Raw genomic sequence first — 20,000 nt, forward strand, 5'->3', positions numbered from 1 at the left:
GCCAGAAGACAAATCAACACCAGCTGAATCACATTTTTTAAAACCTTGGGAGTGGGTGGGAGATGATGAAAAGTAATGTGCCTGGAAGTCAAACTCATAAGTTCTAATCCTGGCTCGTCATTCCTTTATTCCAAAGTCAAACCGTTTTGAAGTTCCTACTGTGTGCCAAGCACCAGCCTACACTTTGAGGAAGCAAAGACAATAATTTAGTGTAGACTGATCCACTGTGTGATTGTAGACATTATCATCTAGACTTTCTGAGTCATAATCACTAAAACAAGGGGTTGGAAAATGACCCCCAACGTTTTTTGAAGATCTAGGATTGTCAGATCTGAGTAGGATTCCTTGAACAAGGAGGAAAGGAATTTAAAAGTGTTAATCATGGGACTATCTGGTTTCTCTTTGGTATATGTGTGTGTATGCACACCCGTGCTTTACCTTGGGAAAGGCCAGGATTAGAAATTCCTAAGCAAAAGTAAGTGTGTAAGCCTGAATTGCTAATACTGTTTGGTGTGTGTGCTCTTTCCCTCCATCATGCATAGGGACCCTAGGTTGAAGAACTTGGTGCAGGGGAACTGTCAGCCCCAACATGAGTGCTCTTTTGCTTACACAAATGAAGCCATTCTTCTAGGCTCCTACCTCACTGTTTCCCTACACAACTGCTTTCAAATTCTAATCATTTTTCTCCTCCATTAGGGAATTCTATGATTTCATAGAAAGCTATGTGTCTTATCACTTCTGGGAATACATCATGAGACCAAGAGGTCACACTGCACCATGGAACCCAATCCCTAGGCAAGAGGCTCACATTCCAGGCCTTGTAAAGACGACATTTCATTTCGAGAGCTCTGGGGGCAGGTGACAGGAAGAATCTGGACAGGAAGTCAATAAGGTTGACACAAACCCTTAGAAAAATGTGGCCCTCAAACCAGGACCAATTTTTCAGCCATGGCCTGACCACCACTCCCCAGGACCTAGGCGCCTTCAGAGCAGCTGACTTCCAGTTCAATTCCCTCTCCAGGGGCCAGCCATTTAAGCAGGCTCCTGGTAAGTAACAGTTAAGTATGAATTGCTTTGACTGTAGCATTGTCTAAAATCTTCACGTTTGTTATTGACTCCCCAGGACTCGACACAGGGCATTGCACACAGTAACTGTTCAGAAAATACTCATTGAAAAACAATGAACAAATAAACAATAATCTCCAGAGACAGGAACTGGCATCCCTACTTGACAGATGAGGAAACTAAAGCCTAAATCATCAAGAAACTTACCCAAATACTCCCATTACTAAGGGACAGTGTTGCAATATCTAACTCCAAAGCCACCACTTTTAACTTTCACTCATTTGCACACAAGTGCTTAGCAGTTTACAAAACTAAACACAGAGAGTACTCTAAGTCTCATTCCGTACTCTAAGCAGGCCTGTGGGTAGAAGTGCTACCCTATTTTACAGTTGAGGAAACAGGGTTAAGTGGTTTTCCCAGTGTCAAGAAGCGAGTAAGCCACACAGCCCAGAATTTCCTAACTCTACAACTGGTGTTCCTTCTAGAATAATCCAACCACTTTGCCAGAAATAGACCCTGAGATTCCACTTCCTATTCCTATGCAGAACTGCTTTGACCAACTATTTCCTTCTTATTCTATTAACTACATATAACTATAATCAACCAGAGCAAGAGGTCACTGGGTCATGGCTTCCAGGGGCCTCTCAAAGGATCATGGTGACTCATGGTTGCCACCATGATCTGTACCCAGAATCCTAACACCAGAGCAACTCCATCCTTCCAAGCAAGGAAACAAGTCTCATTACACGCTCCTCCACTGATAGCAGCAACAACAAAAAATCATTCCCATGCTTTGTCCAGGGACCAGGGATAAGCCACTAACGTCACCAGTGGCCAATTGGAGGGCTCCTGCTGGTGCTGGGAGTACTAAGGCCATTTCATAATGAAACCCATGCGGCGAGCTCCGTTTATTTTGAAACTGTATTTGCTTATTTTGTAGACATAGTCAAAAGGACATTCAGAGGGCTCCCTGGGAGGCACTTGAACCCTGTAGGCCAGGAGAGCTTTCTCCAGCTCCAGCAGCAGCCAGCAATAATACTCTCCGTGTGAGTAAACTCCAGCACTTGCTATTTCCCAACAGCAAGCGCCATCCCCATTTCGGTCAGCTTCCCAGGGCCATGGCTGGTTTTGGGGGTGGGAAGGTGGAGAGGGAGAAGTAAGAGACAGGGTGGAGAGTGACAAAGAAGAGGCCAGGAAAAGCATTCCAACTCTAAAATAATTTAGGGTCCTGCTAGCAAATAAAGCAAAGTGACTTGAATTTAGGCTCACGAATCAGACAGACATGGGTTCAAATCCCAACTCCACTCCTTACCACTGGATTACCTCGGGCAAATTACTGAGTTTTTCTGTGCCTCGGTTTCCCTGTGTGAAATGATGTAAATAACCGTGCTTCTCTTGCAGAGTTGTTGTAAAGATTGAATTTTAGTGATATCAGGCAAAAATATGAAATATATATGAAATTGCTATGGTGATGATTTTAGACTATGAGCTTCCTGAGGATAGGCACTGTATCCTAGTCATCTCATTCCACCCAGGGAGGAAGAATAACGTTCAGCATATTGCAGGAGATCAATAACTGCTTGTTGAATTTAATTGTTTGAACTGGACTTAGAGCTCAAGCAAAGAGACTCGGCCTGCCAGGGTAGGAAGTGGCTGCCTTATTTCCAGGCTGCGGCTTGGAGTGGGTTAAGCCTCCACAAGGCTGCAAAGCCCAGGCTCTGCATATCAATCAACGAGGCAAGAGCTTTACCTTAATATTGCAGTTGTCATCGAGCAGTATATTTTCCAGCTTCAAGTCCCGGTGGACCACACCGTTCTGAAATGAGAAGACATAAAGAGGGAACTGAATGGGAGCGGCTGGGATGAGAACAAGAGAGAAAAAGGAAGGAGGAGGGTGCGCAAAGGGAAATGTCTGACAGATTAAAGAAATGCACCAGCCCGGTGGTCTTCGCCTTCATCCTTCAGGCTGCTCTCCCTGTCTTGACGTTCCCCCGCCAGTGACCGACCAGCGACAGGAGAGCATTAGTCACTTGCTGTGTGGTTAAGGGAAAAATGACTGGAATCTGTTCTCCCCCAGAGCCTGTAAAACAGCAGGGGGATTCTTTGTCGGAATGTAATTCCACTGTGTGAAAGCAATATAATCCCAGGCAGTGGCAAACAATGTCTGTCTGGGATGGGATTCCCAGGGAAGAAGCAGATTTCTCTGCCGGGGACTCAGAGTGTGGGGCTCACAGGCCTTCCCTGTCTGTCTGTGTGCCTGCCTACCTACCCAATGCTGGAAAGACAAATGGGCCAATCTATTTCAACCCATCCTGATCTGTCCTGAGGATAACATTTCCTAAGCAGCCTGGAGAGAAGACTCTGCTTTCTACTCAGCTGGATTCAGTGCTGGGTGAAAGGTGGAGCGTGAGAGCAGACCAATGAGACCGTGACCACTGGCCTGACCAAAGCAGGTGGCTGCCATCCTGCCTGACCTTTCCATTCAGGCAAACTCTGGCAAGGCTGGAGCCTGAACTTCAATGACCAGCAGCCAGCCAGCTGAAATATGAAAAGCAGTCATCTACCAATAGGCTGTCGGTCTACACAGCAATAACCTCTAGCCTTCTCAATTCTTTTTTAAGACCTGATTATCTTTTTAGGGGATGGATGAGCATGGGAAGGGCAGTGGGCCTGAAAGAACTGGCTATTTCAGGCTGAGTGGACAAGTAGCGGGGGCCTTGAATGATTCTGAACAGCATTCAGCATAAAGGACATCTACAATCGATGCTGCTCTTTTGAGCAAACCAACAGGCATGTTTACAGCTGGTTCTTTCTTATTTTCCTTTTCATTTGACCATTCTTAATATCTCCAAAAGCACTGCCCAGAGGGAGAGATGAAAACATGTATTTCTACTACTCTTTTTCTAATTCAAGCCTACAAGGAGGACTTCTGAATGCAGAAATGAACAAAACCAAATCTTCTGGAAGAAAGATGTGGACTACAAGGTACCTGATTCTGTTCAGTTTTAAGTATCAGGAGCAGTTTGGTTTACATTGCTGCATTCCTGGTTTTCATAATAAGATGGAATGAGTCTAATGAGTCTAATAAAGGCTCATTCATACAGAATCCAAGTGTTCACACACTTCAGATAATGAAAACACCATCTCTATGGTGATTTACAATGATACCTGATGATGAAATACAAAATATTATATAATTCAAATCATGAGCACCTTTTGAGTCAACAAAGAGAGGTCAAATAATGTTCACATGGGTTAAGGGCTTTAGATTTGAGAAGCTGTCTTCTGATTACTTACAGAGCCACTCTCAATGAAACACAATATTTAACAAACCAGGAGGCCCCATGTTGCGATCACTTGTATGAAGAAGTTGACTCTGTTTTAGATAGCCTATTGGACTCAAGTCACATTATCCTCAAAGCAAATGACTGTTTAGGGTGTGACAGATCTGGAGAAAGTCTGAATGAGATGAAAATCACGGCCAAAATGATTAAGAAGAATAATGGCTGAAACATGGCTTATAATTATCTGTGTACTTCATTCCTTTTCCAGAAACCAAGAGTGGCCTACTGTGGCTTTATTATTATTATTATTATTATTATTATTATTATTATTATTTTGGAGATGGGGTCTCACTTTGTCACCCAGGCTGGAGATCCGGGGCAGCACTATAGCTCACTACAGCCCTAAGCTGCTGTGCTCAAGGGAACCTCCTGTCTCAGCCTCCAAAACAGCTGGGACAACAGGTGTGCAGCCTCATGCCTGGATAATTTTTTTTTTTTTTTTGAGATGGAATCTTACTCTGTCACCCAGGCTAGAGTGGATTGGCATGATCTCAGCTCACTGCAGCCTCTGCTTCCTGGGTTCAAGTGATTCTCCTGCCTCAGCCTCCCGAGTAGCTGGGATTATAGGCGCCCACCACTGCACCCAGCTAATTTTTGTATTTTTAGTAGAGACGGGGTTTCGCCACATTGGCAGGCTGGTTTCTAACTCCTGACCTCAGGTGATCTGCCCACCTTAGCCTCCCAAAGTGCTGGGATTACAGGCATGAGCCACTGTGCCTGGCCTAAAAATTTTTTCAAAGATGGATCTCGCTGTGTCGCCTTGGCTGGTCTTGAATTCCTGGGCTCAGGCAATCCTCCCACCTCTGCCTCCCAACTAGCTTGGATTATAGGCATGAGCCTGGCTGTGGCTATCTTTGGAGCACATCCTGTTGAGGTGCACTGCAGTAAGAGGTATGCAAATGTAGGTAACCTATGCAAGAAAAGGTACCCAGGGTGTAGAGAGGTTTCAAGAACATTTCTCCCAGTAATTCCACTTCTGGAATCTCTCTTAAGTAAATTATTCACAGGACAGGAAAATATTCATATATAAAGATATTGATCACTATTTGTAATAACCAGAAATTAGAAACAGCCTCAATATCCAACAACGAAGAATTATAGGGAATTGTTAATAATATAGAAAAATATTTAGATTAACATATTAAGTAAAAAGCATGACACAAATGATGCAAAAATGAATCCGGTGTGGTACCGTAGATCGGACGCTGGAACAGAAAAAGGTCATTGGTGTCTCCATTTTGACAAACGTACCACAGAAACGCAAGATGTTAATATTAGGGTAAACTGAGTGAGGCATAGATAGGAACTCTCTGTACTACCTTTGAAACTTCCCTGTAAATCTAAAATTATTCAAAATTAAAAGTTGACACAAAAAATAAATGTGAGAAGGAGGAGGAAGCGACTGAAAGGAAACAAGCAAGCAAAAATGTCAACAATGGGTTAGCCCTGGGTTCCAGAATTGTGGGTGACGGTGATTTTCTTCTTTCCAGTTTATAAATTCTTCATACACGCTACCACGAACAGATACCACTTTTATAAGAGGAAAAACATCATGCAGTGCCATAAAAACTACGCCTGAAGCTGCGGGCCAGGCCCAACCGTACCTTATGACAATAGTGCACGGCCGAGACGATCTGCCGGAAGAAGTGCCGGGTCTCCCTCTCGCTGAGGCGCCGCCGCTCACTGATGTAATCATACAGCTCCCCTTTGCTTGCATATTCCATGATGATCACAATCTTATCTTTGTTCTCAAACACTGCAGAGGGAAAACAGCAATACACAAACACCCTGTTTAGCCAACAAGCTCACTTATGCTACAGAGAATGAGAGAGAGGACAACGGAGACGTCGCCAAGCAGAGGACTCACTGACCGGTCAGAACACAAATGAGCCAATTCAGCATCACGAGGCACTGGACACACTGTCCCACCAGGTGGGCAATGGTGTGTGTCACGCCATTGTTCCTGGACGTGCCTTTGTCATGCTAAGGGAGATGTGGTTCTCTTCTCTGAGGACCCCACTTTCCCTGTCAAGATCATTTCTCACAACCCTCTCCCAGAACGGCTCTCCTGTAGACAGGATAATGGGTAACAACAAACATGACTAATAATTTATTAACCATTGGATATAGACCAGGTACCCAGCCCTGACAGAGCCACTCTGACCCCAAAATAGGTGCTCAATCTTATTATCTCTTTACTTCTTCCCATCGCAGGCAAACAAAACCCACAGCTGCTAATGTGGCCCACCAAGTCATGCATGATCACATGGGCCCTTCTCAGCCCTGCTATACCTCCATTCCATGTATTTATTCTGTCTCCCCCAGTCAAATGTAAAAGGAGGTTGTCCTATTTCAACTCACTGGTGTATCCTTAACACCCAGGACAGTATTTGGCACATAGTAACACAGTAGGAGCTCAGGTAATATTTATAAAATGAGTAAACTCAAACTACACAAATGCATTTTTGAACATCAATACTAAATAATAATATAGCACTTACTATGCACCAAGCTTGTATGTAAGGTTTTAAGTACCTCACATGTACTGACTCATTTAAACCTTAACAACAAATGATCAAGGAAATATCTGTAATTTTACCATTTGAAACATGAAGACACTGAGGCTAAGGGAGGTTAAGAAACTGGCACAGTCTGCAATCAGGCACTTTGGCTTCAAAGATCAAGTGCAGAACCACTAGACCAGACGGCCTCCCAAAGAGCTGGCTGGAATCCGCAGGGCTCTGGCCCCAGCGTGGATGGGGAACTGTAATGCTGCAGCCTGCTGTTTGTCAGGGCTGCTGCTGCTGCCGCTATCATCTCCAGCGGGTTCCCTGCCACCAGGTCCAGCCCCTTCTCACTCAACCTCCACATCACCAAGGAAACAGTCTTCTCAAATGCTTGTAAATGCTTCTATCTCCCCAACTCTGATGCTCTCCAGCAGTGATGTTCAAACTCAGGGTTCCAGGCAGATGGCCAGGGGCCCATGCATGAGGCAGGGAGAACGGTGGCCATGAATGACGGGCTGTCCAAAACCACTCCATTGCCACCTGTTTCATACTTTGGGCTTTTACATAAGATGTCCTTTGAGCAAAGACAAAATAAGCAATATTTATTTTGAAATCCATCATCGCTCCTAAGGGATATGGTACAAAAAGCTTTGTAGGGTACCCAATACCCTCCGTGGGGGTCCCCTGCCTACCCTCCTCGATCTCATCTACTTTCCTCCCATTGCCATCAGGCCCCTGATGCCCAGCACTCTCATTCACTAGCCAAGACTGTGCTCAGACATGGTTTCCACAATGCCCCATTTCTCCCTCTTACTGTGCTAGTCAATACTTGCCTCATAGCATGCACACACTGTGTAGGTTTATTTCCTGGTTTACATATCCATGTCCTCTGCCTAGACTGACAGAACTAAAAAAAAAACTATAGTTTTGGAATCAGATATTCCTAAGTAGGATCCCTGGATATGCCTCTTAAGGGCTGTGTGATTCTAGGGATGTTCCTTGCCCTCTCTGGGCCTCAGTTCAGTCAACTATAAAACATGAATAATATTAGCAAGTACTTAGAACTGCTGGGGCTGGGCACAGTGGCTCATGCCTGTAATCCTAGCACTTTGGGAGGCCGAGGAGGGTGGATCATGAGGTCAAGAGATCAAGACCATCCTGGCCAACATGGTGAAAGCCTGTCTCTACTAAACATACAAAGATTAGCTGGGCATGGTGGTGGGCGCCTGTAGTCCCAGCTACTCAGGAGGCTGAGGAAGGAGAATCACTTGAATCCGGGATGCAGAGGTTGCAGTAAGCCAAGATCATGCCACTGCACTCCAACCTGGAGACACAGCAAGACTCCGTCCAAAAAAAAAGAACGTTAGCAATTATTGTTGCTTTCAATACTATTTCATCCCAGAGCCTAGCGCCAAGGCAGACACGCATCCAGTGAAGAACTGAGTCAACCTGGAACCTACCCCAGGCCTGGGTCCCCAGTCCTCCCACACCTTGTCACTGGCTGCTAGAAGCTCAGACCCCCCCCCCAGTTCCTTTTTGGCTCCTTCCAGTTCAGCCAAACCTCCCTGATAAAATGAAAGGAGAAGGAGGAGGGTAGGGAGGAGAAGGAGGAGAGAACATCCAGATAAAATTGGCTGCTCCAGTGTCTGCTGGCCTTGGTGTACCCTGCAGCTTTGGCTCCTGCCAGAGATTTCAGCCTGTTGTGCACTTTTCATTAACAATAAACTCTGGAAACTGGAAACATCCCGACTGCCTCGGGATGCATGGCTCAGGCCCCAAAAATGAAAGAGTGAATCGGCCCTGGAGAGGGCAGCGGATTTTCTAATTTTAAAAAGGAGGATGTAGGAAGACGGAAAGTACTTTGACAGGTAAATAAACATGAAGCCTCACACCCCAAAGAGTCTGGTGCATCATTAAAGAGGCCAAAGCCTCTGGCCCTTCAGTGACTGTTGGAAGGTGTGGACCACTTGCCTCACACAGACAGAAGGGCTGTTTCAGTGACTGGATTCTTCCCTCTCCAACTGGCTGACTTGGTATCAAGGAGACATATACACAGTTCAGTTCAATTACAGTCCAATACACCAAATAGTTTACTAAAAAGCTTCCATCAGTAAGTCCTACTGATTCTTTCTCTACAATATATCCCGAGTCTGGCCGGGCACGGTGGCTCATGTCTGAAATCCCAGCACTTTGCGAAGCTAAGGCAGGTGGATCATTTGAGGCCAGAAGTTACCAGACTGGCCAACATGGTGAAACCCCACCTCTACCAAAAATACAAGAAATTAGCCGGGTGTGGTGGCAGGCACCTGTAATCCCAGTTACTGGGGAGGCTGAGGCAGGAGAATAGCTTGAACTCAGGAGGTGGAGGTTGCAGTGAGCCGAGATCACACCACTGCACTCCAGCCTGGGCAACTGAGCAAGACTCTATCTCAAAAAAATAAATAAATAAAAATAAAGTAAAATATATCCCAGATCTATCCACCTGCCTCACTTCCAAGGACACCCCTTCACCCCTTACCCCCATCCTTACTGCTGGCCAGCCTTTCACACTTGCCTCCCTGCTGACTGCATTTGGAGGGGTCAAGAAATAGCTCCAAATGCATATTCCACGGAGTAATCGTTCTGCAAGATATCCTGAAGAAAGAAAGGATTCCACGGTCAAACACAAGTCAAATGTTGATACTTGATTGTCTCTGAGAGCCTGGTTTCCTTAACTCGGAGTTCTGCGAGTTGATCGGGCCATTTCAATCCTCCTATTGGCATCCTGAAGAACTCATATGGAGCCAGTGTGGAAAACACTGGATGAATGAGATGATATCCAAGCGACAAAACTCACTCTATCGGGCAGGGCCCTCACTCTCTCGGGCAGGGCCAATGAGCCGCCTGATCAGAAAACTGTCCAAGCAGCCAGGCCTGGCTCTGGGACACCATCCCCTCATTCCCCATAGGGAGCAGCCCAAATCTCATGGTCAAGGCCCTGTCACCTTAAATTAATTGAGAGCAAACAAGTTTTCTAGACTTCAAGCATCAGTGTTTCATCAAGGAGGCCAGGCATGTTACAGATGAAGCTCCTAGAAGCCTTTCTTAATAACAGTGAAATTTGCTGTAGGCTTACTATGTGCAAGCCCCATGCTAATAAGCATTCTGCATGAATTACATCAATAGATTTGGTACTATGAGGATCCTTGTTTTACAGATGAGAATACCTGGGGACAAGGTGAATATAATTCCCATAACTACAGAGAGCACAAGGCACAGTCAGCCCTGGGCCCAGCAGTCTGACTGCTCGCTGCCCTCAAGCTCTCAGCCGCTCCATTACTACTTATACATACGAACCTCTCTGACCCTCGGTCTCCTCATCAGTCCAATGAGACTAGTAATAGCCTCACAGGTCTATCACCCTCAGCACAGTGCCTCTGCCAGTGCTCAACAAATGGAAGCTGTTCTCATAATTATTTCATCTGCCACTTAGGCAGCTCAGGCAAAACAAAACCCTAAGACTTTCCTCTCCCTGCTGGCATCAGTCTTTAAAACATGTTGTGGCTGCCGCAGAATCACAGGATTTTTTAGCAGGAAAGGACCTAAGAAATCAGGTGTTATTTTTCCAGAACAGTCCAGGATTTATAATGTATAACAGCAAGGCCTTGGGAATTAATACTGAAGAATGAGCAGCTTCCGCACCCTCAGCCCAATGCTCCTTTGCCCATGCTCAAGGTGACAGGAATATTCTTGGCCATTCTTCTAGCAAAAAAAGGGCTGCTTCCCTTGGGCACTTTTACAACTGGTTATTTATAAGCCCAGAAATCTTGTCTGTGTTTATGTTATTAGTCACTAAGCAAAAGCTTATTTTCCACCAGTTGGGAAGGGTTTCCTTTCTGAAAAATGAAAGCCTGTGTCTCTTGGCCAGACAGTTTTACCCAGAAGCCTGGTGGCTCCAGAATGGTAAGGAAAACCATGGCCCTTGACATGCCAGGCCTACCAGGAAAATTAAATCCCTGAATAGAAACTTAGCTCAGCCTGAGTCAGCCCACAGCACTGGAGCCACAGCCATGTGGTGCAGAGCCTGGATTTTAGCACAGCAGAAAGCACCTACTATGCAGATGGCATTGGGGGATCCCAAAAGAAGACGTTTCCTGGTTCGGAGGGGGAGGAAAGGCAGGCCAGGTAGAAGGGTCAGCACGAGGAAGGAAACAGGCCAGAAACAGAACTACCAGCAGCTGGCAGGGCCTGGGAATAGGAGGAGAGAAAGAAAAGGGTGATGAATAAAACACAAGACCTTGAAGGCCCACAAGGAGCTGCAGGTGAGTCAGACAGGCAACCAACATCGCCGAGAACAATACAAGCGACAGAAGCAAGTTACAGGATAGCATCTGGGCTCCTGGACCTAAGCAACTGTTTGGGGCTCGATTTTTCCAGGAGACTTCCCAGACAGGGATCTCTCCTTCCCTAGAAAGCTTGTAATAAGAATAGTTAACATTTATGGAACAGTTACTACGTGTCACAGATTAAGACATTTATTCCTCACAACAAGCTTATGTGATAGGGATCCATGTTATCCCTGCTTTATAAACAGGGAACCAGGGCTGAGGACAGTGGCTCACACCTGTAATCCCAGCACTTTCAGAGGTCGAGACGGGAGGATCGCTTGAGGTCAAGAGTTTGAGACCAGCCTGGTCAACACAGAGAGACCGCATCTCTAATAAATAAATAAATAAATAAATAAGGCACCAGCACTCACATCAAGAAACAGCACTGCTAGCCCCCTGCAAGCAGCCCTGCCATGTCCTCTTTCTGTTATTAATCATCTCCTGAAATATACAGATACATCAATATTATAAATACGAGGAATATGAAACCAAAATCATAGATGAGTTTTGAAGTTTTAAAAAATGGAATCTTGTAGTATACCTTCTTCTGTCATGAATAATGTTTGTGAGAATAATCTACGTTGCTCAATGCTCAAAGCATCCACTGGCCACGTGAGAGCCAGAGTCAAAGCCTGTTCATTCTCATTGCTCTAGAGTACTCCATGATATGAATGTATCACGGTTTATTTATCCATTCTACTGTTGATAGGCACTTGGGCTGTTTCCAGTCAAGGGCTGTTATGGACAGTATTGCTGTGGACATCCTTGTGCAAGTCTTTTGATGCATATCTGGACGCATTTTTGTTGGGTAGATACCCAGTAAGATTGGCTAGCAAATTTGTGCCACTCAAAAGCGCATGTGCTTGCCGTGACTCTCCACCACCTTCCTTCATCATCCATTTCTGCTTTTCACATTATATGCAATAAAGGTTCTCCTTCATTAAATGGAGCCAACCTCACTGATTTTTTCTGAAATAGCTTTATTATCAGCCTATTTGAGGCATTTATCTGAGCATTTTGCTACAAGTTAAAGGGAATACAAAAGAGAAGAAGGCACAGTCATTACCCCTAAGGAGTTGCTTTTGAGTGGGAAATGACCAGTACTCATAAAATAATTCAAGAGCTAACCTGTATGGTAGAGACTTTAAGTACCTGGACAATCAGACAGAAATATCAGTAAGGTCAGCCAGAAGGGACCTGAAAAGATTTCTAGAGAAAGCAGGCATGGAACTGAACCACCCAAAATGACTTGGGTTTTGCCTTTGAGATGATTTCACCATTGTTTCAACATATCCTAGAATACCCGAACTCTCCTTTTTCTTCGACTGTTCCACAGGCAGGCCTTCCTTCTTCCCAGACACCGACTTGAATTATTTTTCTTGTTTGCTGTTTATTTTCCATTTCAAAGGAAAGCAGGGATTGGTTGCTATAGCAACAGCTACTTCTCCACATTAATCCTGAATTTCATGAGATGTTCGGTTTGACAGTCTCATTCTGCGCTCTGATCATCTGGCTTTCATAACCAGGCAATGACCCAGCTCCCAGCGATTGCCTCCTGCAGCTCTCGAGGTTAATAACACAACTTGTAGACCTTGAGAAAATGTGTATTATAAAAACAGGACTCTGGCCTGAGGGAAACGCTGAGGAGAGAGGAGATCCTGGGATTTTAAGTTTCCACTGGTCACGTGAGAGCCAAGTACACCTACACCGGGCCATTTAGGAAGAAAGAGATCTTGAAAGTGGAGACATTGAGGACCAATTTTAAAAAGGGAAGATTTCTTTCTGTAACCTCCAAGGAGGAAGTGTCATTTGCTGAGTTTTTTGTTTGTTTGTTTGTTGAGATAGGGTCTTACTCTGTCACACAGGCAGGAGTGCAGTGGCATGATCTTGGCTCACTGCAACCTCTGCCTCCCAGGCTTAAGTGATCCTCTTGCCTCAGCCTCCCAAGTAGCGGGACTATAGGCATGTGCCACCACTCCTGGCTAATCTTTGTAATTTTTTTTTTTTTGTAGAGACAGGGTTTCGCCATGTTGCCCAGGCTGGCCTCAACTTCTGAACTCAAGCCATCCACCTGCCTTGGCCTCCCAAAGTGCAGGGATTATAGGCGTGAGCCCCGGTACCCAGCCCATCTGTTGGTTTTAATAAAAAAGGCCTGGGGCCTAGGAGTAGCCCCGTGAGAATTCTCTCCACACCTTTGCCTTCTATCAGCTCCATCTCCTAGGTGACATCCAGGGTGTTGCCATTCCTTCCCCAGCATTGCCTCCCTAGGCAGCATCATTTTTGTCACTTTCCCAAAATCTCAGACTGAAGGACCTTCCCACTCCTCGAGGGTGCTCTTTTATTAAAGGTCAGTACAATCCTCACAGAAAGTAGCTTACTTTTCACTTCAAAAATGAAGTGATCTTTCCTTTGAAAGAACTGTCTATAAACCAATTGAGTCATTTAGTCAATACAGATTCATTCTTCAAAACTTTCCTCCCTAGAACTCAATTTCAAACACCTTGTGGGCTCATGGCTTCACTAAATGGTCCTCTGATCTCTTGAATCTGAAAGCCCAGGGCAGTGAGGAGGAGAAATTTAAACTGGCATCTCCCTGGCTGTCAATAAATCGGTCCAAGTTGATTCAGTGTGGTTCCTGGTTTGCACAACAAAGGGCTTTTTGGTTCACTCACTGTCTTTTCTTGAACCAAAACTCTTTTTGGATGTTGGCTGGCATGCTCGAAGAGAACCATAGCCAACAAGGCCACCCACTGCCAGCAATGGACTCCACGGAAGGCAGGAGAAATGGTTAAGAAAATGTAAAGCCACCTGCACAAGTGGGTATGCAGAAGCCTTGCCAAAACACATCCGTACCTGCTAGGATTAATAGTGACATTGGGGACCCAATATCCAATCCTAGGAAGGCAGGGGACATGGCCAGAATAGAGAGAGGAGTTGTGTGGGAGAGGAGACTTGACAACACCACGCGGGACGAGCCACTGGGCTCCACCCTCCTTCCACAACCATCCGTGGGGGGAGCATTTCTAGAAACGAAGCAGGGCCCTAAGGTGGCAATGGGCTCTATCAGCCATCACCACAGGCTCATGATACACACTCCACATCACACACACACTTCACAACCTCCCTGATGATTCCCTCTATTCCTCTGTCTCAGCCTTTGTGTCATACACAACACACACACACTCTCTCACATACACACACAAAAACACATTCACACAATCCAGAATGTAAGAAAGCCCTGGCAATTGATCAGAACCTCTCACAACTACCCCAGGCAGAAGCAAGGGCTCTTATACTTGATGCCATGAACTTCTGAAAAAACATGTTCCCAGTTCTGGCAGTGACAGGGGTAGAAATCCTTCTGTGAAGACAGGCTTAGTCTTCCACCCCTGGAACCCCAGCAGAGGGCTTTGGTTCAGGGGCTCATCTCACCCTCACCACCTCACCAGGGTGGAAAGGCCAGGCCCGTAGTCATCACACCTCTGGCTCCAGCCACATCCCAGCTGGGTGACCTTGGCAAGTTACTTAGCCTTTCTGCCCCACAGGATCTTCCTCTGCTAAAGTGAAGCCTCTACCTTAGGTCACATTGTATTATCACAGCACAAGGCAGCAAGAGTAAGCAGAAGTGTTAGCAGTTCCTATTCAGCAGCAAAGGGAATCAAAGGAAGACATCAAATGCAGAATTATGGGTATGCACTGGCAGAATCCACACCCAAGGTTACATTCATGCCCTTGGGGTATATGTGTGACGGGTTGGAGGTGGGAGAATAGTAGATATAGTGAACGAACACTCAAAGACCTCAGAGGACTTGAGTGGCCCCCAGTTAAGGCTGAGGTGAGGGCAAGCCTAGCTCTCTTCCATTCTTTGGTCCCCAGGGCTGTTCCAAGCATGGGTGTCAATCTCTGAGTCATACCTACCAGCCACGCCTGCTGTCAGAAGTCATGGTGGGGAGCACTAATTCCCCAAATCAAAAATTCCCAGATTCCACAGGTTAAAAGTTACAGTCCATCTAATCTGACCCCCCTTTCAATATCCAAATCCCCGCTGTTGTACACGGCCATTGCGGAGGCCCCTTTCTGTGTTCTGTGAGCCTTCCCAAATGCATGCTGGTGACTGCCTGTGCAAAGTAAGAAAGTTATCCCAGTTCATTCCAAAAGATCCCAGGCCAAAGGGCAATAGAGTCTTTTCTTTTCCTTTAAAAGTTAATGTCATGTATAAATATCCTTTAAAAGTTAGTATCAGGTATAAATAGCATTATTTAAGGCACTAGAAAATATTGAATTCCAGGAAACCCAGGAGGGAGAGGCAGGACAGCCTGGGAGTAGCATTAGTGTATAGTTGTTTTGCTTCTGATCTCCAGCCTCTAGAAAAATGACTTGGGTGTAATCAAAAAAAAAAAAACAATGAAAATAATAACTTGAAGGTCAAACAGCTAACTTAATAGGAAACTCATTAGAAACGTGGCTGGACAGGCTCACAGCTGAAGAGCTCGTTCACATGATTACAAGTGAAGAGAACTCTCCCGTGCTGTGTTGCGAACAGGGGTGAGTCCTCAATTTGGATCCAGTCTGCAGGGACTTCATGTGAAACTCGTGAATCTAGCGGCAGAAGGAGTGTGTTAAAATGTTCAACAATTTGCCATGGGTTCAAAAGAGTAAACACAAGCATAATACACTGCTTTGCCAAGTACAACAAACTGTTTCATGGGGCTCCAAGTCTCTGATGAGGGCAGCAACCCAACAGCTAACTAAGTAAACACAAGCCCAAAGGTATCGCTCACGGCTCACTGGTGACTGCCGCCAGACACACGTTCTTCCCTGGAATTCACTGATGATAAATGATCAGACCAAGACAAGTTTCTAGAGCAGGCTCCTTTCCTCTTTGTTGCAGGATTAAGCCTGTATTTTTCAGCCTGGTCAATTAAACTGGAATCTTTGGGGGTGAGACCCAGGCATCAGCATTTTTTACAAACTCCTCATGAGATTTTAATGTGCATCCATCATTCAGAATCGCTGATAGGCAAGCTGGCCTCAATCTTCTTTTCTCCAACCTCCCAACAGAAGTTTCTACTCCGGCCAGAAAGAACATCTCACTGATCCCTAGACATCACATCAGGAATAATCAATTCCATTTCTCGAGTGTGGTCCTGGCACTGTGCTTAGCAATTTTATTCATTAGCTCATTTAATCCTACATTATCTATAAAGTAGCTAGCTACTGGCCCCATTTTATAGACAGGGAAACTGAGCCACAGAGAGCTTAGTCAGCCCAGGGTCACACAGCAGTAACTGGCAGTGCAATTGGCTCATTCAAATCTAATCCTTCATGGATGACAAATTATATTCGTGCCCTACTATTAGGCTGGTGCAAAAGTAACTGCAGTTTTCACTATTACTTTAATGAATGGTACCTGAAACAAAAGTGCTAATAGAACAGTACCCGGAATAAAAGTGCTCAATAAATTGTAAAACACATGAATGATTCAATGGCTAAATAAGCAAATGAATGACTGAGAACAGTGGGTAATGCTAAGGACCACTGATCTTAGATCAATTTAGCCATTCTCTGCCTTCAAAAGAACCTAAATCAGGACTGCTTGCAAATCTTCCTGCCTGAGAACCCTGGATTAGCACAGTTGTGTCTGAGAAGAGAAACATAAACTGCCTATAGGTATTTCCAAATAACTGATGCTAGAAATACAGCCCTGCTTTTGTTTCTAAGGAAATAAGAATCAATTATTTGGGAGGTTTTGTTTCTAACCTTCTAAGGAGGAGTTTTTCTAGTACAGTGGGGCTGTTAAATCTGGGTGTGCATCGGAGCTGCCTGGAGGGATCATGATTCCTCTGGTGCTAAAAACCCACCCCTGGAGTATCCAATTCAGCAGGTCTGGGGCAGACTCCAGCTGATGCTGATGCTGCTGGTCCTGGACAGCCCTTTGAGAATTGCTGTTTACCAGAGTCCTGCCATTCTCAAGAGGTGATTTTTCCAGGGGCACAGGATGGAGCAGCAACATTTTCTGATTCCAGGACTTCTGCTGGGTTTTGCAGAAAGGTCTTACACAAGCCCCACTGCCCCGGCCACAAGCTGGGGGTCGGGGTGGCGGCTGGCTTGAGGGAGTGATGCAGTATATAATGAGGAGCCCCGTCTCTTGATTTCTCTTCTGCTTCTCCGGATTTTTAGAGCAGTGATTTTCACCAGGAGTGATATCCCCTCCGAGAAAGACCTATCCAAATCTCAGGAAGCACAGGTAGCTTACAAAAGCACATAGTGGTGCCATGTCTCTAGGAAGACAGGAGTAGCTTTTAACTGATAGTGCACTCATCCAAAGTGTCTTCATGGTGGGAATTGAGAGAATGTTTGAGAATACAGGCTTATTATAACTTACCTTCTTGTGGGCAGCAGGCTTAAGGCTCACAGCGTGGGGGCATGAGATTCAAATGCTTATCAAAGGAAGTGTTTGTCTATTTCATTTGTTTTCAGGTTTGAGAAACATTTGCAATGGATGAGAGATCACAGTCAACAAATGCCAAAGAGCTTCCTACTTTGTCTCAGAAAGCCAGGATCACCCTTACCTGAAATAGGAGAGTGATGAAGGGGTTGGCCCGTTCCAGCATATCACAACGCAAAGGGCCCATAAAGAGATGCAATCTTGCATGGCCAAGAGAACAGATTTCCAGAAACCAAACCAAGGGTGTAAAAGGAAAGTCACAGGCTGAATCTCCCCCATCCCCCACCCACCTCTTCAATTTTACATGTGGGACTGTTGCCAGATGGGATGCTAAAGATGTTTGTTCTCAGTGGTTTTGCAGATCAGGTCTCCTAGGCTTTCAAAGGGGAAATGGGGGTGAGACAGCATGCCTTTGATATTTGAACTTGGGTCCTGAAATCAGAACCTCAGGCAAAAACTGTTTTTATCTCTTCCATCCTAGGCAACCCAGTTGAAAGCTCCAGTGGGCACTTCCTTTTCAGCTGTTTTTTCCATATTGTCAATTATCTCCCTGCTGAGAGAATGGAATTCCTTTGACTGGAAACAGGGGTCCCTCTCTGAGATGGTGCCAGAGATTTCTTTCTTTTCTCTTGATTAGGCTCTCCTTAGTATCACACACTGAAAAGTGTACATCTATCCTCTTTTATTTACTTAGCATTAGAAGCCAGTTATGTTTGTATTTACACAGAGTTGACAAATTTGAGGGTTAATCACCTTCACCCACAGGTCAATAGGAGAGTTAACCCCAGGGTTTGCTTCAAGAAAGACACATTTGAAAGGAATTATTTTTGAGATTTAGCAAACAGCGGAGTCGCTCCAGTGAAGTCACAGATTTTATGGGCCAGTGGATATGGCGATTATATATAAATCAAATTTTCACAGTGTTCTGCAGTTTAGAAAACACTTGACCTATGAGTTTAACAGATTTGAATCCCAACCTTCTTCCTCAGATGCTGGCAGAAGTATTTTCCAAAATAACTACAAAGCTAGGACTTAATGCTGTCAGATATGTAAGACAGCAACCTCTATGAAGGCAGAATTCTCCACATCACAAGGTCTACAACAATACTTCCCGTTAATTAGGGGTCTCTGCAGGCCACCAAGTGACCTGGTTCACACCGGAAGCATCAAGTTCCACGTGTCACTGCCTGGGTTCAACCATCGGATCCACCACTTATTATTTGGTAACCTTAGAAAATGGACTTTGCCCCTAAAGCTGCATAAATAGGAATCTTAACATTTCCTATTTCCCAGATATAAGGATTAAATGAGATAATGCATGCACACCTCCTAGCTCAAGGTAAACACTCAATAACTCCTAGCTATTATTAGTACTATTTTATTGTATTTTATTTATTTTTGTGAGATGAGGTCTCACTCTATCACTCAGGCTGGACGACAGTGTCACAAACTTGGCTTGTGGCAACCTCTGCCTCCCAGGTTCAAGTGATTCTCCCACCTCAGCCTCCTGAGTAGCTGGGACCACAGGCACACACCGCCACATCCAAATAATTTTTTGTATTGTTGGTAGAGACGGGGTTTCACCACGTTGCCCAGGCTGCTCTTGAACTCCTGAGCTCAACTGAGGCCAAATGGTCTACCAAAAAGAGGGCCAAGGAAACAAGCTCCTGTCCCCCTTGGAGCTGCCATTCAAGGAGAGGAGACAGAGAGTCAACAAAGTGAACAGATTAGGCGGCCCCTTTCGGACTGAGCCTTGAGCTAAATGACTTTTGAGTAAGGGGTTACTGAATGAAAACCTCAGTGAAGCAGAGACTAAGCCCTTCAATATCCTGGGAATTCCTAGTGTCTAGAATAGCGCCTGGCACATAGTAAGCACTTCATTAGCATTTCTGTTCACGAATAAATCGCTTTTTCTCCAGAACTAGCCTTTCAATATCACTGGTTAGTACAGCTCAAGATGATGCCTTCCTTTCATGAAAACACAGACTTGCTAAACATACAGGGTTAGGCACATCATGGCACTGCCCTGTTGCTGTTGCTGTTGTTGCTGTCACTATGTGTGTGCATATCTGGCTCTTTATTTTAATCATAAAGATCTTTGCTGAAGAAGACATTGTCAAGTTCTTTAATAGCTTCTACTCATCTGACTAGTGTCCAAACGGCCACTTCGGTGCCTTGGCATTGATTTCTCCTTAAGCAAATTAATGCATTGCTGCACCAAGCTAAGGCTCTTGATTGGCCTGTCAACCAACTGGCTTCCAGATAGAAG

At 45.1% G+C, this 20,000-nt stretch overlaps 1 protein-coding gene and 1 long non-coding RNA gene across 3 annotated transcripts in view; one reads left to right on the top strand and one right to left on the bottom strand.

The window, feature by feature from the left end:
- The window catches only part of NUAK1 (NUAK family kinase 1), a 76,186-nt gene that overhangs the window by 17,138 nt on the left and 39,048 nt on the right, over positions 1 to 20,000 (bottom strand). For both annotated transcript variants that reach the window (XM_032300081.1, XM_032300089.1), the window contains 2 exons: positions 6,014 to 6,165; positions 2,816 to 2,881 (listed from right to left, as the gene is read on the bottom strand). In XM_032300081.1, coding sequence (XP_032155972.1) covers positions 2,816 to 2,881; positions 6,014 to 6,165 — 218 coding nt within the window. The remainder of the gene's footprint in view (positions 1 to 2,815; positions 2,882 to 6,013; positions 6,166 to 20,000) is intronic.
- On the top strand, positions 15,273 to 15,685 carry LOC116566102. The gene is made up of 2 exons (XR_004275734.1): positions 15,273 to 15,496; positions 15,527 to 15,685. It is a non-coding gene; the product is annotated as an uncharacterized LOC116566102 (long non-coding RNA).

The sequence above is a fragment of the Sapajus apella genome, unplaced genomic scaffold (genome assembly GCF_009761245.1).
Source record: "Sapajus apella isolate SASKATOON/1434 unplaced genomic scaffold, GSC_monkey_1.0 scaffold2, whole genome shotgun sequence".
Taxonomy (NCBI): domain Eukaryota; kingdom Metazoa; phylum Chordata; class Mammalia; order Primates; family Cebidae; genus Sapajus; species Sapajus apella.